At 43.2% G+C, this 27,714-nt stretch overlaps 2 protein-coding genes across 2 annotated transcripts in view; both read right to left on the bottom strand.

Moving 5' to 3' along the window:
• The window catches only part of LOC308309782 (sister chromatid cohesion protein PDS5 homolog B-like), a gene marked incomplete at its 3' end in the record, with an annotated part of 44,338 nt that extends 16,634 nt beyond the window's left edge, over nt 1-27,704 (bottom strand). The window contains exons 1-22 of the mRNA XM_080755699.1: nt 27,485-27,704; nt 23,175-23,280; nt 21,925-22,128; nt 21,275-21,361; nt 19,873-19,973; nt 18,676-18,802; nt 17,660-17,740; nt 15,265-15,402; nt 13,309-13,424; nt 12,964-13,058; nt 12,691-12,836; nt 11,663-11,814; nt 10,219-10,332; nt 8,513-8,594; nt 8,211-8,259; nt 6,938-7,071; nt 5,578-5,693; nt 4,975-5,080; nt 4,215-4,375; nt 3,255-3,372; nt 804-962; nt 473-541 (exon numbers count right to left, since the gene is read on the bottom strand). Coding sequence (XP_080611825.1) covers nt 473-541; nt 804-962; nt 3,255-3,372; nt 4,215-4,375; nt 4,975-5,080; nt 5,578-5,693; nt 6,938-7,071; nt 8,211-8,259; nt 8,513-8,594; nt 10,219-10,332; nt 11,663-11,814; nt 12,691-12,836; nt 12,964-13,058; nt 13,309-13,424; nt 15,265-15,402; nt 17,660-17,740; nt 18,676-18,802; nt 19,873-19,973; nt 21,275-21,361; nt 21,925-22,128; nt 23,175-23,261 — 2,442 coding nt within the window. The 5' untranslated portion in view covers nt 23,262-23,280; nt 27,485-27,704. The remainder of the gene's footprint in view (nt 1-472; nt 542-803; nt 963-3,254; nt 3,373-4,214; nt 4,376-4,974; nt 5,081-5,577; nt 5,694-6,937; nt 7,072-8,210; nt 8,260-8,512; nt 8,595-10,218; nt 10,333-11,662; nt 11,815-12,690; nt 12,837-12,963; nt 13,059-13,308; nt 13,425-15,264; nt 15,403-17,659; nt 17,741-18,675; nt 18,803-19,872; nt 19,974-21,274; nt 21,362-21,924; nt 22,129-23,174; nt 23,281-27,484) is intronic.
• Nucleotides 1-27,714, bottom strand: part of coq5 (coenzyme Q5, methyltransferase) — a 241,779-nt gene that overhangs the window by 135,907 nt on the left and 78,158 nt on the right. The window lies entirely within an intron of this gene.

The raw sequence follows: 27,714 nt of genomic DNA, 5'->3' as shown, positions 1-27,714 counted from the left end.
AACAAAGAATATACTTCAAAACACTCCTGACCACCTACAAAGCTCTAAATAACCTGGCTCCCCCTTACCTCTGTGACCTCCTCAAACGCCATGCCCCCTCTCGCTCCCTCAGGTCTGGTGATGCAAACCTCCTCGATGTCCGCAAAACCAAACTCCGTACGTGGGGGGACAGAGCTTTCGCCTTTGCTGCCCCAACCCTGTGGAATGCCCTCCCTAAGGCACTCAGAGATGCCCCCACCCTTCAAACCTTCAAATCCACCCTCAAAACCCACCTCTTCAAAATTGCCTTCCCTAGCTAACCCTTTTCACTGTCTTTTAATGTTCTTTAGCTTTTAGTGTTATTTTTCCTTTTCTTTCTATTAAAGTTGTTTTTAATTTGTTGTTACCTCTGTAAAGCCCCCCCATGTAAAGCGTCTTTGGGTACTCAGAAAAGCGCTATATAAGTTTGAGATATTATTATTATTATTATTACCTTTGCCAGAGTTTCTGGGGACACCTCGTCATCTGGGACCCACAATTTAGTCGTCTTCTTTCCTGGGATCTGCAGAAAAAGCAGCACTCGTTAGAAGAGTTTTCTTCCAACAAAAGATTCTATAATACACTTAAGATCCTTTAATTTCCTAACTACATAAAGCCCTTTAACAGTATTATTTATTACAATTCAAATATAATATGAAAATATAATGCGTATTAATCTAATCATTTTCTTAAAGAAACAAACACAAATGTGAAATGTTTCCCCCAGCATGGTCCTCATGAGTTCATTAAAGCGAACTGGGATGGCCGCTGCAGTGCGTACGTACCCTGTCGTTCATGAGCAGGTCCTTGACGATGAAGTTGACCACCAGAGACTTGAGCGGAGCGGCAAACTGCTCCGGGGCCAGCAGGGCCAGGTGTCCCAGGGTGGTCAGGGGTGTGATCAGCTGCTCCATGTTCCCAGGGTCCAGGCCTTTGTGCAGCGGCTGGATGGAGAGAGGAACCACAGGACAGGCTCATTGTTAGGCCACAATTATTACATGGGTATACAATTATTAACCCATTTTGACCTGAGGTCAGATTTAAAAAATGTCTTCTACATCCTGACAGTTTTCTGAAAAAGCTATGTTTCTATATGTCAGTGGTTCTTCGATTTTTCTAAAATAGCAGACCTACAAGCTCATAGCGCGCCACTCGGTGGCGCGCTATGAGCTTGTAGATCTGCTATTTTTCAATAGCTAAAGCACAACAATCCCACCAAAAGGGATTCCCGCCCAAAATGGGTTAAATGTGGGTTAGGGATGGTTATTTGTCTTATCTGCCAAGTGGAATTTGTGGTTATGAAGCCTAAGAACGAAAACTAAATGAACACGTTACTGCCCAGCCCTCTAGGTGAGGTCCTGGCGCTAGTTCCAGAGAAATCTGCGAAATAAGTAACTTCCACCCGAGCCGGAAGTGATGTAGTCTGGATCTGTAGTGTAAGCCTAGGGAACGGAAGGACGATGGCCCCCAGAGCAGCGCGGCCCCCCATGATCAGCGCGGCTCAGATTAACGTTTTAACCCATTCTGACCGGGCACCCATTTTGGTGTTGGCATCATGTTATGCTTTAGCTATTGAAAAATAGCAGATCTACAAGCTCATATCGCGCCACCGAGTGGCGCGATATGAGCTTGTAGGTCTGCTATTTTTGAAAAATTCGAAGAACGACTGACATTTTTAGAATCTGATCTCAGGTCAGAATGGATTAATCAGACCAGTGTGTGTCCTAGTGGAAACCTCGTATGAATCTGATCTCAGGTCAGAATGGGTTAATAATAATAATGCATTATATTTGTATTGCACTTTTCATTCACAGGGAATCCCAGAGTGCTACATGGTTAAAAACATATAATCAATCATAGAAGGTTAAAAACAGGGTCAACAAAATGACAATTCAACACGAAAAGGCCTTCCGAAACAGGAACGTTTTTAGGCCCGTTTTAAAAGATTCAATAGTCTGCGGCACTCTGGAGTCCATGGGGAGGCTGCTCCATAGGCGCGGTGCTGCCGAGCAAAAGGCCCGGTGCCCCGTGGTGGCATAGGCCTATTAACATGGCATTTTATGCCATTCTGAGAATAAATAGAATACCACTAATAACCCTGTGCACGTGTACCGCAGATTATCATGTAGGCTGTTTCTACTACAATGAGAAGCCTATGGATGCTAGGCGCGGAAGCTAACAAAGGCTATACAAAATATATATTTTTAAATAACTTTTAATCAAATCTCGTGTATGTCACGGATGGCTAAGATAACCTTAATAACTTTCCATGAGAGATCGAGGAAAGCACGGAATGTGTTAAAAGTGTATTCATATTATGTTCAATTAAATTGTTAATCACAAATCAATGTCAACTTTAATTTGTAATCGTGCACAGCCTGCTCATTGTCAACTATGACTGGGGTACACACTAATGGAACTGCAACTAAAGCAGTGGTGAAACCATTATTACAAATAAAATAAATAAATACGATTCTGCATTGGAATTTTACATTTAAAAGAAGATTGGATTCTTTAAATTCTGTAACTGGGGACCATCATTTTGCAATATTCGGTTATTTAATTAATTCAATTCTTTGGAATTTGAGTAGTCCTAACTTCGGTCTTCCCTGTGTGTTCTGAATTGGCTGGATCTTGAATGAATGGCCTATTCAGCATGCTTTGCTTGTGCTGTATCGTCTAATGAGGTACAAAAACATGGGAAGTGCAGAGTACCTTTCATCCATTTACCACCCCAGCCTCAATCTGTTCCTGCTGTTAGCTACCATCAGGCAGGCGACACCGCGGTATCAAATGCCCAACGACCGGACCAAGGGACAGTTTCCCCAGCCAGGCTATCAGGCCGTTGAACATGGAACTGTGCCCTGGCGAGTGTTACATACTCCCATTACAATGTAGGGCGGCGTTTATGCCTTAAAAATGCTAAATCAGGGTCGCTCGGGCGACGCAGCGGTAAAGTGAATGCCCACCACCACAGGGTTTAATCCACCACGTTGCAACCGGCTTTGTCAAGCGTCTATACAAACATATTTGGCCCGTGTTCGGGGGAGGCAAGCCAGGCAGGTATGATGATAATTATGGCGCTTGTTGCGTGGTAGGAGTAGCACAAAGGCCCTACAACACATCCTCCCTGTGGGGGATCCTCACTGGCAGGTGAGTCAATGATACATCATCATCATCTTACAAAAATAAATGTGTCCTTGTGGTTTATTGTGGGTCCACACAGTGGAGCTCACCTCAAAGATCTGAGCGAAGTGTCTGATGGTGAACATGGCGTGGATGCAGTGGATGGCATACTTGGCCTGGCGAGGAGGGCCGCGCTTCGCTTTGGCCTGCAGTACCGGCAGCAGAACACTAGATGGGGAAGGTGAGACAAGATCAATAGGAGAAAGAGGTACATCTACGAGGCAGGTGCACGAGCCAAAAAAACTGTCTTTGTAACTTTGTAAAGATGCAAGTCAAGGCTTTATGAGGAAATCACGTGATTGCCAAAAAACAGCTGCCGTCCACTCCCATATTAATGCACTTTATCTTGGCTTCTGTGTCGCTCCAATTCCGTGTTGACGAGCATGGTATTTTCAACAGACCCTAACCAAGAACGGATGGTCTCGCTGACAACAAAAAAAAGAAAGGTTTTTCGCCGAAGCACAGAGAAAACCTGCGTGTTTATCACCGATTAGGCGGTCGGCCGTACTGCATACATATTCAGTGACCAATTGAAAGGTAAGGAAAAACTAAAAATCTCCAGCAGGGGCTGATTTTTTTATTTATTTACTCCGCAGTAAATGAGTTAACCCATTTAGGAATGATGTCGATTAAAAAATAAATGTTTCTGAAAAACCTGTTTCTATAGCAGTGGTGCTCAACCTTTTTCATGTCAAGGACCACCCAGAATTATCTGTATTTGGCCACGGAACCCCGTCTCAAAATATGTTGTTTCAGGGACTCCCCAGAAGCAAAGATTTGAGAAAAAATGTTCGCTCTGAAAGTACATATTTTCAAAGATTTGGGCCAAGATTTTTCAAAAATAGCAGATCTACAAGCTCATATCGCGGCACTCAGTGCCTCGCTATGAGCTTGTAGATCTCCTATTTTTTCCAATGGCTAAAGTATAAAGTTAAAACACCAAAAGAGGATTCCCGTCCTGAACGGGTTAATGGGTTTGAGAGCCAGTGGAGTGGACGGACTGGACGTACGTTTTGATGTGAGGGAAGCTCTCCTCCATCTTGCTGCCGGTGTTCTTGAAGATCTGCAGTGCCGCCTCAGCCACCTTCTCGTCGTCCATCTTCAGACAGCCCAGCAGGAACTCGAACGTCTCCGCGGAGTGGAACGACACCGGGTGGGTGAACGACAACACCTGACGAACAACGGCACAAACGCCATTTAGGGGTTGCAACAGTTAAAGCTGCACTATGGATCTTTCCTCGTGTGCCCCGGATTTGAACCCGGTTTCCTGTGCACGTGCCGATTTTGTTTTTTAAATAATTGAGCTAATAGAGCGAGCCTGTCTGCTTGCTCAGAGGATAAATCTAATCTTGACCATCAGGTCAAAATGTGTCAGACCGCGTGTCAGATCATGTGAAAAATGACCTTTGACACGATCTAAATGTCTCAATAGAACAGCAGGGAGACAACATACAACCATTGCATAGAGTTCCCTGATTTTGCTTAGCATGCTGCTTTGCAGAATTAAGGAAACACTTCACCACTTTTCAACGCATCTTCATATAATTGGTCCTCACGAATAGTCGTGATAAAATAAATACAAAATAAATCTTTTAACTGTATTCCATTTGTTGCCATAAATGGTTACACATTTACTTATAACGTAAGTGTTCCTGAATGAACCCCATCTGTAATGTATTAAATGGGCTGTGTGTGTGTGTGTGTGTGTGTGTGTGTGTGTGTGTGTGTGTGTGTGTGTGTGTGTGTGTTGGTGGTGTGTAGCTGTGTTACCCTGAGTAGCTCCAGTCCTGCTCTGATGGCCTCGTCAGTTGGAACACCTTCCTCTTCATCATCAGCGGTACCCTCTATTGATTTATTCACCTGCTTTATAAGGGCACTGGTACGCGCACACACACACACACACACACACACACACACACACACACACACGATGGAGCCATCAAAAAACGCCTAGCACTCATAATAAAATAATAAAACAGAACATGGCAGACATGTGGACAGCAGGAGCCAGGATTCGAACCACCGACCCAGGGATCATTGGACGACCTGCTCTACCTCCTGAGCCACAGCTGCCCTTTACCTCACCCCAATTTAAGTCCCCCGTTCACTTCCATTGAGCTCATTCCCCCCGAAGCCCTACAGACTAGACCAGAAGTATGACTTCCGGTTTCGTCATCGTAACGTGATGGCGTCGTCACCAGGTCTGCAACAAATCCGCTGTTTCTTTTTTATTATTTTTAAACGGCGAATTAAACGCATTAAACAAATAGCGGGTTTCACATAATAAGCAGCGCTGATTGTTGGATTAAACTATTTAAACAGGTAGAGATAAGAAACACAGAAACAACAAAGTAAGACCAGAACAACACATACCTGATGGACTCTGTGTCGATGTGGACCGGGGCGATTCTCTCCAACAGGAACCTCACCATTTCCAGGAAGGGGTTACTGGGCTGCTTGGGACTCCCTAGTTTCTTAGTAATGTCTCGCTGAGGACAAACACACGCAAACACGGAATCATTACGTCCATTTGTTATCCATATAAGTCATACACTGTAGTGTAGACTCAGGGAATAAAGCTGAAAATGTAATGAAGATGTTTAGGTATCATTCTAATGCCCCTATTCTGGGCGTGTACATCGGCTGTTTCACCGAAGTGATTCAGTGTTTAGTGGAAAACAGTTCCAATCAATAAGTTATTTTTAACCACTCTTGTTTTTATACAATTACATGTTAAATTAAATGACGTAACCTCCAATTTATTAAAGTCAATATTTTAGACAAATTATTAAAGTCAGCATTTTAAATGAAACCTTTTTCAAATGAACCATTTAAATGGAATAGATACGTTTCAAATCAAGTAACGATTTAAGCACTTGGAATAAAGAAAGATAAATAGCTGATCCTTGAGCTTGTAGATCAGCTCTTTTCTAAATAGGCATTTTAAACCTTTAACATTATGGTGAACCATGAATTGTCCACATTTTTAGTAGTCTTTTAAATTCTTAAATGTAAATGATTAACAGTTTTTCTCTTCGTCTCATTCTTTTGTAATTTATACTTAAACACAAGTTAATTAATTCCCAAAACACTGTCAAGTGTGAACACAGAACCCAACACACACAATGAATGTGTTCTACAATATGTTCCTTAAAGCTGCTATAAACATGTCAACATTTTAATGACTTTTTTTTCTTTCTTTTTTGTATTCAGACAGCCAGCAATGGGTAGAACGCTCCCCCTCCAAAAAATGTCTCTGTGACACATCTAGGGGCCGCAATCTGCATTAAAATATATTCCTAGAAGCTTTGTCATTGGTCCAAAAAAACCCGGTCACAATGACTAACCAATCAGGAAGCAGACAGGCTAATCGACCAAAGACAAAGCTTCTAGGAAAATCTTTTAATGCAGATTGTGGCCCCTAGATGTGTCACAGAGACTAACGTTTTTGTTGGGAGCATTCTACCCATTGCTGGCTGTCTGAATACAAAAAAGTCATTAAAATGTTGACATATTATTGCTTATAGCAGCTTTAAACCGACTTAAATGGTAGTCAAACCATGAACATATTAAAGCAGTATTCCAAACATTCAAGTAAATAAACATTTCAACAGAGTAACAGACCATTGTTTGAATGGCCTTTTATAGTCTTCAGGTGCTCCTAATGAGCAGTAAGAACTCCACTACTGAGTTCTGACTCAACGCCTAGCACAGAGCTCTGGGGTGCACTCACCACACACACTTCGGCCTGTTTACAGGAGCAGGACGGGCTGACCAGGGTCTCCAGCTGGTCTCGGATCCTCTCGTCGTCATCCAGCACCTGGGCCAGCTTCTTCACAAAGTCCTGGGCCTTGAAGGTCTCTCTCACTCACTCACACTCACACACACACACACACACACACACACACACACACACACACACACACACACACACACACACACACACACACACACACACACACACACACACACACACACACACACACACACACACACACACACACACACACACACACACACACACACACACACACACACACACACACACACACACACACACACACACACACACACACACACACACACACACACACACACACACACACACACACACACACACACACACACACACACACACACACACACACACACACACACACACACACACACACACACACACACACACACACACACACACACACACACACACACACACACACACACACACACACACACACACACACACACACACACACACACACACACACACACACACACACACACACACACACACACACACACACACACACACACACACACACACACACACACACACACACACACACACACACACACACACACACACACACACACACACACACACACACACACACACACACACACACACACACACACACACACACACACACACACACACACACACACACACACACACACACACACACACACACACACACACACACACACACACACACACACACACACACACACACACACACACACACACACACACACACACACACACACACACACACACACACACACACACACACACACACACACACACACACACACACACACACACACACACACACACACACACACACACACACACACACACACACACACACACACACACACACACACACACACACACACACACACACACACACACACACACACACACACAATTTCTTTTTTTTTGGTGAGACAGCAGTCATGTAATTCAGGTAGTACTTCAGCCTACTAGTGTCACACAAAAGTGGCTATGGTAGCTAGGCAATTTATCCCTTTTAAAAGTGAACGTGGTTTTGTCTTTCTGTGGGTTTTATAAGTACTGAACCAAGTATTAACAAGAGCTTGTGGCTAAATAATAACTATATTGACTGGATATAAAGTACAAGGTTGCCAACCTACCTTTCAGCAACGGTATACTATTTTAGATTTGATGGCAAAGTGTGTGCGTGTGATTGTGTGTCACTTACTTGTGATCACAGTCACCTTGTCGGACACAGCTTTGCTGGATGTTTCCGACTAGACATTATGTTGAAAACAGACAAAAGCGCAAGAAAGTATTTAAGAACATTTTCGAGTCATTTTCGATCGATACAGCAGCTTCAGATAGTATTCAGTGTGTGTGTGTGTGTGTGTGTGTGTGTGTGTGTGCGTGCGTGCGTGCATGTAATTATCCTGAACAGCCCAAGTTAATTGAAGGGAAACTTGACATGGGTAATGAGTAACCCACTGGTCCCCGTGATCATATCTGCATGCAGAGCAGTGCTGTTACCTTGGGCTGTTTGACAAGGTCCAGCAGGTCTTTGACATGATGTCTCAACATGTTCTGACATTTCCACATCTCATTCAGAGCCCTGAGAGAGAGAGAGAGAACACATTGCGTGTATCCCTGCACCGTTTACACCAAATGATCTCTTTACATAGAAATACTTTGGCAATTATGAACTATCTTTAAGTACATTCGAATAAATTGCTGCTATTTCTCCCAAATGTTTTATACCAAGTGAATGCAAAACATTGAAACATTGCCGTTAACCGTTTCAAAGGCTTATACCATGCCAACCTTTCCTATATGGATGTATTACTATTTCTGATAGATTTTTTTTTTTAATATAGTTTCATAAGATAGTCCTGCCTCTACGTTGCAATACAACATGGTTCTGTTTGCACATGTCTTTATTCCCATGTAATTGTACATGCATACATTGTTTTGTTTTGATTGTTATGTTCCACATTTGCTTTGGCAATGTAAATGCATGTTTTCTCAGGCCAATAATGAAGCTCGTAAAGAGTGGAAAGAGAATGGAGAGATAAGAGAGTGTAGATAAAAATAGCCAGGGAGCCACATGCCCAAAAGCTCAAGGAATAGAGATTAACCTGTGATGTCATGACATACTTTTTATTTGTGTTTTTCTCTATTCACTTGGTCATTAAGGTCCACAGAATGAGAGGTATGCACTGCCGGAAAGATGGCGAAAATAAAGTTATGGCCATTTTTGTATAGACATAATATGTCATCATGCTTTAAGTAGCTTAAATTAAAAAATGGCCGCTTAAATTAAAAAATGGCCATAACTTTTTTTCCGCAATGTTTCCGGCAGAAGTCATTCTGTGGACCTTAATGACCAAATTAATAGAAAAAACACAAATAAAAAGTATGTCATGACATCACAGGTCTTCTCAAATTTTGGGTGACTGGCTCCCCGGCTAAAAGGGAGAAGTGAGAAAGCATGTAGTAGGTGTGTGTCAGAGGGAGCAGGGTGGGAGTAGAAACAACACTGTGTATGCATACGCATTTGATTGGTCAGGGGCATGAAATTAAAGCTTCCAGCTGGTTCAGTTAGTAACCACTTAAACCCCAGCATCTGTAGTGTGGGTAAAGCTTTCACAGAAAATGGCAGATCGACTGTCGATCAGCTATGTTCAGCGAAGGCTTTCCCCACAACAACAGAAAATATAGAATATGGTATTGGTAAGTACAAACTTTTGTGTATGTTCACATGACCCGATGAAGATCAAATAGATCGAAACGTGCGTATTCTACATCCGCTCATGGTAATATGGTAAATGGTGCATTTATATAGCACCTTTATCCCAGCCGCTTTACATAGATTGTGCATCACATTCACCCATTCACACACATACATTCATACACCGATGGCAGCGGAAACCATGCAAGGCACCAACTAGCACATCGGGAGCAATTAGGGGTTCAGTGTCTTCTCAAGGACACTTCGACAGTAACTCTGGGGGGAGCCCGGGTTCGAACTGGCAACCTTGCGGTTCCCATCCAGGCACTCTACCCCTGAGCCACCGCCGCGAGAAAGCCTTGCATCTTCACCGTGTGGTTACAAGAGTTTTCAACACCATGTTTATTGAGCAATGTTTTGATTTCTTCTAATGTGATTATGCAAAATAGTGTGTGTGACGTGTGTGTGTGTGTGTGTGTGTGTGTGTGTGTGTGTGTGTGTGTCTTACTTGACAGCATTGGGGTCCAGCGTAGCATACAGGTAATATAGACACTTCATCCTCTCTGTGGTCTCCAGGTTGTGAGGAACCATGAACTGAGCAAAGATACGCTCCACCAGCAGTCTGCATGGAATAAAGCTAAATGAAATATCACCACTGAAAAATGTTTCTAAAATGCATCCATGCCACATTGAGAGCTTGTAGATCGGCTATTTTCATTGCGTAACATGGAATCCAAAAAACCATGAATCCATGAGTCTGTGGGCACACACAGGTTTGCATTACTATACTGGTGAGGACATCAACATTTTAAACCATTCTGACCTGAGATCAGATTCATACGAGGTTTCCACGGGACACACACTGGTCTGATGAACCCATTCTGACCTGAGATCAGATTCTAAAAATGTCAGTCGTTCTTCGAATTTTTCAAAAATAGCAGACCTACAAGCTCGTATCGCGCCACTCGGTGGCGCGATATGAGCTTGTAGATCTGCTATTTTTCAATAGCTAAAGCATAACATGATGCTAACACCAAAATGTGTGCCAGGTCAGAATGGGTTAAGACAATGACCAGATGTTGCTGTGTAAGCAAAGCTGGTCAATGTTCTCTCTGCGGTGCTTTGCTGTAGTCGAGACCTACGTTTCTCATTGGCTGTACTGACAAGCTATCGTCCCGATTGGCTGCCTCGTCTCTAGGCAACCACACACCTTTTGCCAATAGCCGACCTTTCAGCCATGGGATAGAAGGCAGTAGCTGGTAATGAATTGATGTCATCAATTCTTGTTTCAACCATAAAACATCCATGTCTCTTTTGAGGACCAAGAAAATTGTCTACTTCTCAAAATCTACAATACCTGTACTTGTGGTGAAATGTGGCGCACGCGCACACACAATCCATTTTACTTCTTTAACCCATTTTGGGCGGGAACCCCTTTTGGCATTACGTTATGCTTTAGCTATTGAAAAATAGCAGATCTACAAGCTCATAGCTTGTAGGTCTGCTATTTTAGAAAAATCGAAGAACGACTGCCATAGAAACATAGCTTTTTCAGAGCAGTCAGGATGTAGAAGACATTTTTAGAATCTGATCTCAGGTCAGAATGGGTTAATACACGCTCTCTCCCGCGTCCATGACTCCATAAATGACGGGCCTCTCTCTCTCTCTCTCTCTATCAGTCCGCCTGTCATCTGTAACCTCATCAACCTGCCTTGTCTCACATTGCCGTTCATTTGATATTATATTATGTTCCTGATCAGTGGAAGGAATCACAGATTTGAGGCATTCGACTTTAACCTCAACCCATTTTGGTGTTAGCATCATGTCGTGCTTTAGCTATTGAAAAATAGCAGCTCTACAAGCTCATAATGGGTTAATAATGAAACTGTCAGGATGTAATAGACATTTTTAGAATCTGATCTCAGGTCAGAATGGGATAACCTTAACGTTACCTGTCGTCGATGGAGTTCTGGTAGTAGATGTGGAGCAGCTTGTCTTTGATCCAGGAGATCTGTTTGGACGCCTCCCGGCCTCCTCTCCCCAGGAGGGAGTACTTCATGTAGATGGATGCCAGGCCCATCATGGCCTGCTCACGCACACCCAGCTAGACCCATGGAACAAACGGTGGACATTTTAGTACATAGTCTTAGTCTTTTGAATAACACACCAGTTAGTCTTAGTCCTATTTAGTCTACTGAAAAACCCTAGTCAAACCCTAGTCAACACTGGGAACAAAGCAAAGTGAACCTCTTCACGCACAGTCGCACACGCCACTAGACCCATGGAACAAACGGTGGACATTTATTCAGAATCATTTTTATTTAGTCTTAGTCTTTTGAATAACACACCAGTTAGTCTTAGTCCCATTTAGTCTTCTGAAAAACCCTAGTCAACAAAATGAACACCGGGAACAAAGCAAAGTGAACCTCTTCACGCACAGTCGCACACGCCACTAGACCCATGGAACAAAGCAAAAAGAAACCTTTTGTCAGGCTAACAAGTCCTAATTTATTTGATTTGTGAAACAGCATGGAAGGTTTCCCCCGACCTAGTGTCTATTTCCTAAACAATTGGCACAATATGTAAAGTGGTATTATTGTTCTAAACCCTATGTTCTTGCTGTTCTACAGTCAACCAGATTGAGCCACACACACACACACACACACACACACACACACACACACACACACACACACACACACACACACACACACACACACACACACACACACACACACACACACACACACACACACACACACACACACACACACACACACACACACACACACACACACACACACACACACACACACACACACACACACACACACACACACACACACACACACACACACACACACACACACACACACACACACACAAACACACACACACACACACACACACACACACACACACACACACACACACACACACACACACACACACACACACACACACACACACACACACACACCTTCTTGTCCAGGGTCCTCTCTTTGACAAAGTTGAGCAGGGCGTCGTTCACCAGCGCCAGGTCCTTCTTGGCAGCCTTTACTATGGAGACGGTGACGTCATAGCGGATCTCCTCCACCGGGTCATGTGACCTGACCTTCAGGAGTTCTGTGGGAGACATGTGAGCTTGTGTACATCTGCTATACTTTTCGGCTTCAGGCTTACATAAAGATGCAGAATAAAATGAAAACAAAAAACTCATGTGTGCGTTTGTGTGTGTAAATCAACGCTATACCCGTTAGGTCTTTAGCCAGGTCTGGGTGGTTCATTAGACAGTGGCCGGCAAACTTGACACACTCCAGTCTGATGGGGACGTGGATGTCATTGAACCTGTTGGAACATCACACACACAGTTGGAACATCACAGCAGCAGCACACACACACCACCCTGTTAGTTTTATAAATATAAAACAGTTTTATAAATCTCCAGTGACCGCCAGAGGCGGTGCTTTTAAGCACTGAATATTCAAAGGGGAACCACCTCTGGCAGTCAGCACGGATGAAAAAGAACCAAACTACATGACATGCATTCTCTCACACACACACACACACACACACACACACACAGTGTAATGCCCACCTGCCCAGGTAGCACTGCCACAGAGATTTGAGTTGGCGTCTCAGAACAGAGTCTTTGACCCCAAACATCTTGGCCAACAGCTTGACAACCTGCAGCCGCTCGTCATTATCGTTACTCTGAGAGAGAGACAGAGAGACAGACAGACAGACAATAAACAAAGATGTGAAGCTGACAGCTATAACAAGTCATCCACATTCAGCCGCCGTATCATTTTCATAGCTCATGAAGGGAAGCAGTTTTGTCCATCAATCAGTGTGGGGGGAGGGAGAGAGAGAGAGAGAGAGAGAGAGAGCGAGAGAGCGAGAGAGAGAAAAATGAAGATGCAAGGACGGAAATAGTCCAATAATGCAGAGGACATAAGAGGAAAGATATGGCAATATGTAAAGTACTGTGTTAATCAGACAGAGCATATAAAGAAGGTCGTTAGACATACCTACAGGTACATAAAGACAGACCTACAGGTACATAAAGGAGATGGAGTGTTACCACCGCATGTTGCGGTGGTAACACTCCAGGGATTAGAGCTCAAACAAACCTCACGAGTACTGGAAGTTTTGACCTAAAATGTGTGATTCTGGGTGTCCCTGGCACAAAACATTTTCAGATGGGGGTCCTCTGCTAATTACATATTATTTGACATGAAAAGGTTTTAAGAACCAGTGGATTAGGTAGCATGTAGTAGAACACAGTATCCTACAGTTGAGCTGAACAGGTAGCCATGCAGTGGAAAAGCAACTTGCGACAGAGACTGTGTTGGTGATGCAGGCTCTCTGTTAACAGCTAATGAGACTGATCCATCACAGCAGAGTGCTGCTGAGGCGTCATTATGCCTATAAAACACACTCTCATACACATGTGAGGAATAATAAAAGAATATTGCTGCTGCTGACAGTACTGTTGCTGCCGCTGACAGGCAGCTGCTACGCCTAATATCGCATTGGCTGCTGTTGCTCACTGGAGCAATGCGTTGACAGGGGTCGCCGTATTGGTGTGGCGGTCCATGTGTGGAATATGTCTGTTCATTTTGCCACTTTGGCTATGGCGAGCCGTGCCTCCTAATACATGTAGGTCACAGGTCTCTCCACAATTAAAATAACCATAACAGTCTCCTAATGCGTGTATGCATATGTATTCATGTCTATGGATGGTGCTGCTACGAGCAATACTACTACTGCCTGTAGTACAAGCACTATTACTAATGCTACTACTATTTCCGCTACCGCTACTGCTCCTATAACCTAACCAATACTACTGCCGGTATCTCAACTACTTTGCACCGTCTGCTAATAAGGACTAGTAATGAGGAATAGTAAGACCAGTAACACCAATCAGAGTGTAAACGGAAAGTGAAATTAATGACTGAGGGAGATCGAAAGATTGCAACGTCAGTCATTTCTTGTACTAGCACCCGAATAAAAGGTTGAAACTGTCCGAGCTGCTCCACTGTCTATCCCTCCCGCAACCGTTGTCCCTGCTCCTGTGACGCACCGGCCATGTAGGGCCAGGCTGAGGCGCACTGGTTGACTCCCTTGGTTCGCAAGTGAAGTTCCCTTGGTTTGCACTAAACCTCGCACAGCAGCTATAGTCTCACTACACTACAAGGAGTCGAGTCAGTCGACAGTGCATTATTACAAGCTCACAACATGTTGCATTCATCATGTGAGCTTACAGATCTGCTTTTTTCCCCACACACACACACACACACACCACAACATTGGCGTACGATCAAGTGTAAAACAGGACAGAACCCCTTTTGTTGTTAGCATTACGCTATGCTTTAGCCATTGAAAAATAGCAGATCTACAAGCTCATAGCGCGCCACTCGAGCTTGTAGGTCTGCTATTTTTGAAAAATCGACCGACATAGAAACATAGCTTTTTCAGAAAACTGTCAGGATGTAGAAGACATTTTTTTAATCTGATCTCAGGTCAGAATGGGATAAAGTGAGTGTGGTACCTCGAGTTTGAACTCCAGCTGAGCCAGCACAGACAGCAGGAGATGACTGTCGATGTTGTACAGCTCTAGGATGAGATCAAACACGTGTTCTGACAGGTCACTGACGGACGTCTTCCCCATCAGCACCTGGTTGAAGAACTGACGGACGGACGGATGGAGAGAGAAGAGACAGATAAGAGGTAGGGATGCCAACAACGGAGTCTCTGAAATCGATTTTATTTCATAATCGAAAATCAAAAAATAAATAAATGGAATAGCCAACATATAGGCTAATAAGTAAGGCTGCATGATATATCGAACATGTACCTTCATCAGAGTGGAGAATATAAGTATAAATCAAGTTGAGCAAAGCCACTCATCTCTGCCCCTCTCTCTAACAGACACAGTTAACGATCGCTTGTTAAGTGACTGCCAGACAGACAATCATATGAAATGAAGGCAGTTGTAGAGTAGAGTGTAGACTAGTGAACTGAAAGTTTTCTGTTTATATCAAGTACTTCATACCAGCCCCTCAATTAATTGATTATTAATCAGCAGAGCTGTCCAATATTCGATTTGGCTGATGGTCACTTTCTGGCATCCCTAATAAGAGGCGACAGGATAGACGAGACTCATACACAAGCTGCCTTTCTCATAGTGGGACGCTATAAGCGAATAGCGGACACGTGACAGAAGCATGTCGAAAAGACATGACGTGAACACTTCTGCCTTCTACAACAGTACTGCGAGAGACATTACAGACAGGGCCATGAATGGAGGGATTGAAAAGTATGGATAGAATACGTACAGTGCAGGTTCAGTATATCCTGTCAGGCAGAAACCTCTTTTCTCCATAGTTTAACCTTTTATGTTTTTTAACGCCCTACTTGATCATACTACAGCATCACAAAAATGCCTAACACGTAGCAGATCTACAAGCTTGAAACAGCACTAAGCGACACGGTTTGAACTTGTAGATCTGCTACTTTTTTGCACACAAAAGAAATTGACATATGGGGTTTCTACCTGACAGAGTTGACATATAGTGCTTTCGCTTCATCTCTTCTATCTTAGACACTCCCTTCATTTTCTTACGTATACACAAACTGGAGCCTGACAGCCAGTCGATATAACGGGCCAGTATTTGCATTCGTTTCATGAACAAGTAGTTAACAACCCAAGGCAGAAATCTCAGTGGAGTCACTCAGACCTGAATTTAAACAGCCACATTAAGACCATTACAAGTCAGCCTGGCATCATCTTAAGAATATATCAAAGTTAAAGGACCAATCATACAGTATGTCTCAGCACTCAGCAGTATGTGGATAATTATCAGATGACTGCAGTTGCTGCTACTGCTCGAGTCCATACTAATTACCAGTGGATCATATCACTCTAGTTCTCAGATCTTTGCACTGGCTCCTCAAATCATTTATTTAAAAATACAGTTGCTAGTCTCATTTTCTTTTTTTACACTGAAGCACTAAATGTGGTGAATAAGCATTCCATTTTTATGCAGCACATATCTGGAACAAACGCCCAGAAGAGTGCAGGTTTGCTACAACTCTGATCTTTCCCTATCAGAATGTGCCTGTGACTTTCATATTGTTCAACTGGATGTTGGACTGAAAGATGTGTTGCTTCTTTGATTCTTTACTTCTGAGCCAGCCGTGTGATGTCACCAATCCTACATTCCTATTGTGGTCCAATATGCAAATAAGCCACTTGCTGAAACCTGCCATGTCTTTGCTTTGAGCAGCGGAGCGGTGCTGGGCGAGCTGAGAGGTTGTGGTATTTTAACTCACAGACTGCCGAGTGCGCCTTTTGATGCCTATTTCCGTATGTACCTCGTTGCCGATGACGCCTTATCAGTGTATCATGCCTTTTTTAATATCAATTGATTACGGTGCTCAGTAACTAATTCAGATGGAATATGAAAAGAAATATAATGAAATTAATGTCATAAGAATACACAACTGTATTACATATAACTTTGCAAGTGCTTTTATTTTTATGAATTAATTTATTTTTAACATAAATAAATAATGTGTGGGACCTGAATTTCTCAATGAGGGAGAAATAGTAGATGTGCTTCCATAGGGTTTTTTGTTTGTTCGTTTTACTTTGTATGTGGTTAAATTAAATATTAATCATAGCAATGTAATTTCTTTACATACTTTAAAACGTGTCTGGAGGAGTAGCTAAATGAGGCCATTTCCATAGTCTATGAATCACAAAATAGTAAAGAGTATTTTCAGTATATTTACTGAAATTCAATTTATAATCAGTGCATTTTTCCAGTCTAAAGGCTCAGGTGACGCAGACTTCTACAAACTCCTTGTGGACATGCATGATGAACAAAATTCCTTGCATTCAACCACCACTCATTGTGAAAACCAAAGGTTTGTCGTCTCACATTAAAGATGTAGGGTTCGATGGCCTGAGCGGTCCTCTCCAAGAGAGCCTTGGCCAGGTCGTACGCCTGCTTGTTCAGATTCTACACACACGTGTGCACACACACACACACACACACACACACACACACACACACACACACACACACACACACAGAGAGAGAACATGGAAACGAGGTCAACAATAATAACATGGTAGCCATAATTACGCATGTGTGAATGGGGGGCGGTTCGTATGGAACTCTAGATCCATATGGGAACGGCATGGATCCCATGTGCATCTCAGACTTCATGTATACCGTCTGTGGTGTCAGTCATTACATACTGTATATCGTCGCTGTTGGGCAGAAACCTCTTATCTCCAAATGTTTTCTTTGTTTGTGTTAATTAACCCATTCTGACCGGGCACCCATTTTGGTGTTAGCATCATGTTATGCTTTACCTATTGAAAAATAGCAGATCTACAAGCTCATATCGCGCCACCGAGTGGCGCGCTACGAGCTTGTAGGTCTGCTATTTTTTGAAAAATCGAAGAACCACTGACGTTTTTTAGAATCTGATCTCAGGTCAGAATGGGTCAATCAGATCCAGTGTGTGTCCAGTGGAAACCTCGTATGAATCTGATCTCAGGTCAGAATGGGTTAATTAATGCCCCACTTGATCATACTGCAGTGTCACACAAAAGCATCAAAGCAGGTGTTGAAGCTCTAAATGTGGCGCAAAGCGACCCGTTTGTAGATCTGCTAATTTTGCCATTTTTTATTTATTTGAATCCTGAAAAGCAACAGAAAAAGCAAACGTAAAAAGCACAAGGTTTCTGCCCCGACAACAACAATATTTGCATGTGCAACTGACAAACGAACCCAGAATGGGTTAAGAACTGCTGATAGAAGGCATTTATAGAATCGGCCTCTGGTCTTAATGGGGTAAACAGTGTGCCAGTGTCGCACACCGAAAGTAGCCGTGTGTGTGTGTGTGTGTGTGCGTGTGTGTACTGTGCGAGTGCGTTACTTCCTACCTTGTGTGCCGGTACCAGGTTGACCAGTACAGTGTCCAGCAGCTCCTGGGAGACGGTGTTTCCCTCACAGATGATGGAGCTCATCAGATCCACCATGTGCATGTGCACCTTCTGGTTGTGACCGTTGCTGGGGAAACAAACAAGGTTCATCAAGGATCCTAACCACTAACAGCCGAGTTAATCAATCAAAACATCCAACGTACGGTTCCCAGCATTAGCAACGTCCAGCTCCAACCACCCTCTAGACTTAAGTGGACTGGACCTGATATTTGGACCTGTACTTGGACCACTTTATTCCCCGTCAACACCAAATCTCTTTGCCAAAAATAGCTGATCTACAAGGTCAAAACATGTCACATTGCGACACGTTTTGAGCTTGTAGATCAGCTATTTTGGGATAATGTTCCACCGAGAATATGGCTACTGGGTTTCAAGTGGTTAATGACAGTACAAGAGCGTGTGTGTGTGTGTGTGTGTGTGTGTGTGTGTGTGTGTGTGTGTGTGTGTGTGTGCATGCGTGCGACGTGCGTGTGGTTGGGGACTTCCGATTTGTAGCAATAAGGTCACAGGTTTGAAAACAAAGTCACCGACACATAAGAGAAATGAAGAGGCAGATGTATCGATATATCTTTCAAGAGGACACAGTGAAACAGAGAACAAGACAGGGAGTTTCTCTTGGTGCATTGAATTTGCTACTACAGAATTATCAATCATGCTGTAAACTCCATTACCCTCCCTGTGTTACGGTGTAGCGATTGTAGATTACATTACAATGGAGAAGCATGGCTTATTATCAGACCTGGTGTGTCAATGACTGACAAGTCACCAATGCTCGTCTCATTAACTCCCATTCACTGGGAGAAACGTGCACGCACGCACACAGGCACAGGCACACAGGCAGGGGGGGGGGGGGTGCATGTGTGTGAGGCAGGGGGGGGGGTGCATGCGTGTGAGGCGGGCAGGTGGGTGGGGGTCGGAGAGAGATGGCTCCACTGTTTGTTTCTTTATAATGAGCGAGAGATTTACTGTAGACTGGAGATTCTGTTCCACGTTTTGCTTTGGCAATGTAAACGCATGTTTTCTCATGCCAATAAAGCCATTTGAATTGAATTGACAGATTCACTGCTGCTGTACGCGTATGACAATGAATGCAACACACACACACACACACACACACACACAGGCTATGGTACTCACTTTATGATGACAGTGAACAGCGTTCTGTACAGCTGGGTAAAGATCTCGTTGCTGTCTTCTAGTTCAACGCAGATGTTGTAGGACTTCACCCTGGCAATGTTCTACGAGACAGAGAGAGAAACCAGGTTATTCACACCACAGAGACAACCATACAGAGATCTGTATAGTATATGGACTTCACCCAGGCAATGTTCTACGAGACAGAGAGAGAAACCAGGTTATTCACACCACAGGAGACAACCATACAGAGATCTGTATAGTATATGGGCATACAAAGGGACAGACAGACAGACGGGCTTTATTAGATCATTCTGGACAACCACTGTTCCGACGACTTCAAACTGGGCACACCACTTCTTCAGGCCCTCACCGAAACACACACCGAGTCTGAAGTCCACCGCTCGGACGGTGCTCGAGATACGCGGGTGGGAATCACGCATATCATATCTCACGCAAACACCTTAATTGCCCGGGAAATGGTGAACAACATGAAAATGGTGTTTCCACATGAAACACCGGTCTGAAGTTTCTGAACCAATCAGAGTGTCGCATCCCTTCAGGCGATGGGACGGTAGCTAGGGACGGTGGCTAATGCTATGCGCAACAGCGTGGTGTTGTTTGTTTATAAATCAGACGGTCGCCCAGCACAACCAGTTTACTGTTATGTGGCTTATTTCTACCCTATAATGTTTTCAGAAACATATTTTAGCGTGATGATTAAGTTGAAACCGAGTAATACACTGTCTGGATGTTATCTTGAATGGAAATAAAAACGGAGTAATCTGTAATCAGAAGCAGCTGTGTTGCATGGATGCGCAGACATGGGGAATTAAACATGTGAGCTTCATTTTTATTGGCTTTTATCGATGTGTATCTCTACACGTCATCACGCAGCACGTTTTCGTTTTAATAAATAAATAATACAATCGTTTTTATGGACCTTTGATATAAAAACACACAGAAATGAGAATTTTCCGATTTTTTGGCATCCATTGTTAGGTATGCCCATATGATGACCACGGATATGGTCTAAAAGTGTGAAAAACGTATTTTTCATTTCACTGCGCCTTTAAATAAATGTGCCCAGCGATTTATAGCAGTGGAGCACTTTTACCGACGGACCGGATGCTATCCCGGATGTGGGTGGAGCAGCTAAATGTAGCCAAAACACTAACTGCAATCCACAACAACAATCTACCGCTACTAGCGACTGGACAACACATTCTCTTTTCTTAGAATTAGACGAGATGATTTAGATCGCGAGTTATTAACGTTATAAGATGTTCAGTATCGTCGGCTAAACAGGGACGGGAACATTTTCGATTATCCGTCTGGGGCCCTTAAACTGTTTTAACTTATTTTTTGTTTATCACAAACATGCAATCAATCACAGGGGTTGTACCTCCAGCAGGTAGCAGTATCTGTTGAACTGAGCACTCTTGGTGTCTTCCAGACCCTCCAGTTGTCTGGTGATGAACATGAAGATGTCCTGTAACACAGACACGCAACAGTTACTACTGCACCGTCATAGTGCCCCCATGTCTTATATACATACTGTACTGTTATAGTCACATATTGTCACGGTGGAAACCTTTTGGCCAACACCATGTTCGGGGGAGGCTTATTGCCAGTATCAGCCCGATAATGTGGGAGTCTGTCCCCGTCACAATGCGCTAGACCACTGGGAGATGGATTGCTAACAAATACCAAAATAAATACCAATGTGCTTTTTAATTAGTCTTAGTCATAAATGTATATAACCCATTTTGGCAGTACGTTATGCTTTAGCTAATTGAAAAATAGCAGATCTACAAGCTCATAGCGCGCCACCGAGTGGCGCGCTACGAGCTTGCAGCTCTGCTATTTTTGAAGAATCGTGAAAAGTGACATGAAAGGGTTTGAGAACGACTGACATAGAAAAACATAGCCTTTTCAAGAAAACAGTCAGGATTTAGAAGACATTGGCTGAATCGTTCCCAGGTCAAAATGGGTTAATACCAATATCTTTGACATTGTGACACGTCTGCATGGAGATATGAGGGTTCACCCCACCTTCAGTTTATCCGGCGAGGTGCACGGAGCCACCGGGGCGTATATCCTGAAGATGTCGGCCAGGCAGCAGGCCACCAGCACCCTGGCGTCCTTGTCCGGGTGCTTGAGGAAGAGGTCCGAGGCCAGGTGGAGCGCCAGGTTCAGATACAACTCCTTCTCCTCCTTGGAGTCCTGGTCCATGTCCTTGAAGGTCTTCCACACAATCTGGACACACAGACATCGGCATTGGTCAATAATAATAATAATAATAATAATAATACACTTTATTTGAATAGCACCTTTCACACTGTGAAATGGAGCTCAAGGTGCTTTACACATACATTTAAAACAGAGTAAGAACAAAGCACAAGTGCTTTACAGAAAAAGCAAACGTTAAAATAATAGCAAATTAATATAAAAACTGACCATGTGAATAACACAGATTACAAAAATCAACTAAAATGTCTTGGGTGTATTTTAAGTTTAACCCATTTAGGCCTGACCTCGAAATTTAAAATAAATCTTCTAAATCCTCCAGTTTTCTGAAATAAATATTTTCACGATTTTTCAAAAATAGCTAAATTATAACAATGTTTAAAACACCAAAAGGGGTTCCCGCCCAAATGGGTTAAAGCAATTTACAGAGGCTGCCTGTCTTAGGTATAATAGGAAACATTGGTCAGTCTTCTGTTTGGGGTCTGACATAATATAGAATAGAATAAAAATTATCAAATTCATTAAGGACTACTTTATGTTCAACTGTAATCATATTAACATAACATATTAATGTTATGTTATGGGTGTGTATCTCCACTGGCAGTGGCATGCATGCTTTGTTGTGTATAGTAAACCTGTGACCTAGAACTCTGGCCTAGGTTGCTAAGTTTGTTGCTGACAACATGTGTTCTTTTCGATAGAGATAGCTGTCAAAAAGAGTTATGGCGTTTAGAAAGCTTTTGCTGACCCCGTGGCAAAAAACATTGATGTAAAGGATGTTGTTCGGAGCTGTATGTATAACCCGGCGGGAACGCCTTTTGGTGTTAGCATTATGCTATGCTTTAGCTATTGAAAAATAGCAGATCTACAAGCTCATAGCGCGCCACCGAGTGGCGCGCTACGAGCTTGTAGGTCTGCTTTTTTCAGAAAACTGTCAGGATGTATAGAAGTCATTTTTAGAAACTGATCTCAGGTCAGAATGGGATAAGCTGTAAGTCTGGCTGGACATGCTTGGACTTCTGGAGTCGGATAGGGTGTTCCATTACTGCACTGACCTTGAGCCTGCGGACCATCTCCTCCTTTGATATTTTCTCGGAGATGTCTTTCACCCCCGGGGGGTAGGTGACCTTCCCATCTGCCATCCTCTCAGCTCAGCACTGCCTGAGAGAGACAGACAGACAGACAGACAGACAGACAGACAGACAGACAGACAGACAGACAGACACGTCAGTAATCAGGTCCTACTAGATTGACGTATTATTCACTGCTGGAGGCAACGAGAGAGATACAGACACAGGGCTCGACAGTGCGACTAGGTACTCGCATTTGCGACTAAAAATATCACTGTGCGAGTTGTAAAATTCAATTTGTAGCACAGGTGCGACTACAGGATTTGACCATTCAATCGTGATAAAGACAAGTCTCTGTCTACAGCAAGTGCACATTCTATAGTCGTGGTTCTATACCTACATTTATATTTCTGAACGGCGGTGTCGTTCGCCAAAAAGAGAAGAGCTACAAGCTAACAACGTGCTAGGCTCATTGCGGTGTTCATTTGAAGATCTGTTCCCTTTGCTCCCACGGCCCCTCCCCTCCCTGTGTTGCTGCTCCGTGCTCTTCCCATAGCATTAGCATGATAGCACAGATTCAGAAGGAATTGCTTGGACCCCGACACGTTATTGCAAAGTTTGTTTGTAATGTTCAAAGTTCAAACGTAACTTACTTTTAACCAAACGCGGGTGAAACAGCGTGCAGCCGTGCACGCACGCGCGCGCACACACACACGGAGTGGACGGATTGATGTTTATCAAAAACAACCCTTGCTTAGCGTTTGCTTACAAAAGCGTGTACCCAGCATAAATGATAATGTGAATGACCGAACTGGCTGGATTACCGTATTAATATCAGTCAGTCAAAGCCAAGGAGAATGTTACAATACTAATTCACCATCGAGCAGCCTCTGCACTGTCTGAATGTCACACTAACATGATAGAACAGCAGGATAAAAACGGATAGCCTGTCTATCCATCCATGAGCAACATATTATCTAGACCTAGAATGCCTGTGATCATTTAATTATACTTCGCAAATTTTCATGTATCATAAGGCATAGATAGCTTCCATCGTTTCTTGTAGATATGAAAATGTGCGCCATAAATGTGATAAATGCTCCGTTTGTACTCACCCAAAGACGTGGAGTGAAATATGGACAGGTGGTGTGATTAATTACCCAGCACCTATCGCAAAGCACCTGCCAATTGTGTGACCGCAAACTTTTGTGTTTCCCTGGTCAATTGGTGATGACGTCTGTGTTTGTGTCTGTGTCCCCCTCGCCCGGAGAGAAAGGCGTCCGTGTGCATCTCTTGAAAAAGTGGAGATAATTCACTAAATACGCGTTTTGTGCCAGAACTTTCACATGGATATAAAACTAGAGGACCATTTTTCACACCACGTCTTTGGAATTATTTAATGGGTGAGTACAAACGGAGCATTTATCACATTTATGGCGCACAGTTTGAACCCGAACAAGAAATTAACCTGGCCGTTCTATGGCTCTGTATGTGAAATACTGTGCATACTGTATGTAACAACAAGAGCCGTTCTAGGGCTACATATTATCTATCTAGCTCTGGTCCATAGCTCTAATGTGTTGCACGTATTAGAGGTATGGAACAGAGCTACTATCGATCTATCTACAAAGTATTAGCATAAAACAAATTGATTATATAGATTATATGAAAACAAACATAACAATGATATCATGATGAATATCACTATTTTGTGATAATTGCTGAAAAGATAGTGATATAATAATTTGACATTATTTTCCACCCCTACCTCATATCACTTAATTAAAAGAAAACCACACCCATGTGAAGTGAGGGGCGCTCTTGTCATCATACATCAGATATCATCTCATACTGGCCAATCAGAATGCCTGTTGCCTGTGATTGGTTAGCTGATTTGCTCGTTTACATATGACATACATTTTCCCTTCAATGTCAATGGCGTTTAATTTATGTCATATTTAGCAGAATTTTGACGTAATTTCTCTGTTGATTGTCAATGGCTCATTTTGAGATGTGTGGGGACAAAGGCTGTATATAGGAGGGGCTAGCGCCCCTTAAAATGACATCATTTTTCGTGCTCCTAAAATAATTTGTGTGCTACTAGATTTTTCAACTTAGGCGCACACGTGCTACTTGGAAAAATGCTAAGCGTCGAGCCTTGTTTGGGCAGGAACCCATTTTGGTGTTATAGCATCATGCCGTGCTTTAGCTATTGAAAAAATAGCAGATCTACAAGCTCGTAGCGCGCCACCGAGTGGCGCGCTACGAGCTTGTAGGTCTGCTATTTTTGAAAAATCGAACAGCGACTGACGTAGAAGACTTTTTTTTTAATCTGATCTCAGGTCAGAATGAAAACTGTCAGGATGTAGAAGACATTTTTAGAATCTGATCTCAGGTCAGAATGGGTTAAAAAGCCAGTCGAGGACGACCTGGTGAGTGCTCCTGCTAACGCATTGACAGTTTTTACTTTTTGCTTTATTCAGGCTTTGGTTTGTTTTGTCCCAAGTTGTATACTTTCTTTCCAGGAACATTTTCTAGTCCACCTCGTCCTCCTCAGTGAAGGAAGGTCAAGGTCAGCCATGTTTAGTGCAGCCCGCTACGCTGTATCTGTGTTGGAGGTGTTTTTGAGCCTTGGTAACTCGGCAACAACAACACCAACACCACAGGACTGTGAGGGCACGGTGACACCGATGGTTCTGGAGAACCCGGCCCAGGTCAGTGGTGGAAAGTACTGTACTTCAGGTGAATAGGGAAAATAAGTTAAATAATAGCTATCACAATTTATTTATTGAATGCAAAGTCCATAAGCCAAGCGGTTGCCTCCTGGCCTGGACAATGGATCAGCGTTCACGTCGCGTCCTCCGTCAGTACCCGGGCTCGCCCGGGGAAACTAATGATCCCACCAGCAGACTAAATTCTAAGAGACGACGCCTGATAGCCAAGTCAAAGAATCCTAGTCACAGTCCCAAAGCCGACAAACAGCCATCACAATGAAACTTCTCCAGTTGATTACTTATATTAAAACTAATATCCATTCCATTTCTATACCCTCCATTTCCTATTCCAAGTGCATTTGTCTTCTATACAGTAGCCTAATATGTAACGCCCCCTCTGCTGTTCCAAAGCCCCCTCAGGTACATTGTTTTCAGCAATTGGAAAAAGGAAGGATTGGCACTTTGTTAGTTTGTCTACTTGCGCTAACTGTTTGGGTTTTTAACGACACCACACACCACCTTAATCAGTGGAGTCAGCAGCACCCCCCCTATTCACACTCTGCATTTGTTAGGCAAGTACTTTGCACGCACGCACACGCACTATTCTGTCTCAGATAGATGTGTGTCCCTTCTACATCCCTTTACAGATAGCGAACATCATCATGGAATTAGAGTCGAGAACCAGGGTAGCATTCCAAACTTTACTGAATAAACAACCTCCGTGCATGTTGACAAAAAGCTACTGCAGTCTAGCATAATGACAAAAGCTATATTAGCTTAGCTTAGTAATTTTTACAGCATCAAGAAATGTATTTTAAACTCAAAACCACACATGAATTGCATTATTATTTAACTGCACACTTGTACCAAATACAGGAATGCAATTGTAGAAATAAACACTGAAAACTTACAAGCAAAGGCTTTTCCAAGGCACAACAAAAGAAAGGGGGGAGAGGAGCTATGCCTCTGTGTCTCACATGAACAACTGAAAACTGCATGAACCTACAAACAAATTAGGGTTTCAGGTGTGCTGGAACAATTGAGCTGAGCTAACACATCTGAGATTACTAAACACTAATTACTGGCTGTTACAGAAATCGCCTCTAGAGGTGCAAAAGAGAAGGTTTTTAGAAGGCCACATAAGGTGTGCCATGACACGCACGCACAGTGTAACAATACAATCAGTAGCGGCTCTAGGTGATGTTGGTTGGAGGGGCTGCCTAAGAAATCTTATGCATACTATGTACAGATAGCTGCTCTTATACTGTCATTAATAATAACAGTACACATGCACGCACGCACACACGCACGCGCGCAAGTGGCGCGCGCGTCGGTGCCGTTTCGAAACAAGCAACTTGCAAGGCACACACACATGCACGCACGTGCGGACGCACACGGCTCCGAAACAACACTAACACACGCACACGCACACAAACACAGCCCCCCTCTCTCTCTTCCCAACTCAATGAGAGCTCTAGCCACTTTCAATGTGATTAAACCAGCGATTATGTTTCTTAACTTTGTGAGACGAATGAAGCAGACCACAATACCATTAATAATAATTATATAATACCACTATACCTTTCTGTGGGTCCGGTCACCGGTCAGCTGTCTGCCCCAAGCAAGAATTTCAAACTCACAAAACGTATTCTTCGTATCCTTTCCTTTTGTTATATCATCCAAAATGGACGATATGCTCCCAGTCTCTTAACTTAATTTTCCCCTCCACGGACACGGACACGGGACAAAACGGATTATAAAGTAAATAATAAACTTATTTCATTTAAAATACTTCACCCGCCATTCTTTCA

Source organism: Protomyctophum bolini (assembly GCF_963924005.1).
Source record: "Protomyctophum bolini genome assembly, chromosome: 22".
Classification (NCBI taxonomy): domain Eukaryota; kingdom Metazoa; phylum Chordata; class Actinopteri; order Myctophiformes; family Myctophidae; genus Protomyctophum; species Protomyctophum bolini.
The sequence above is the reverse complement of the archived record's forward strand: the minus strand, read 5'-3'. Positions and strand labels throughout refer to the sequence as shown.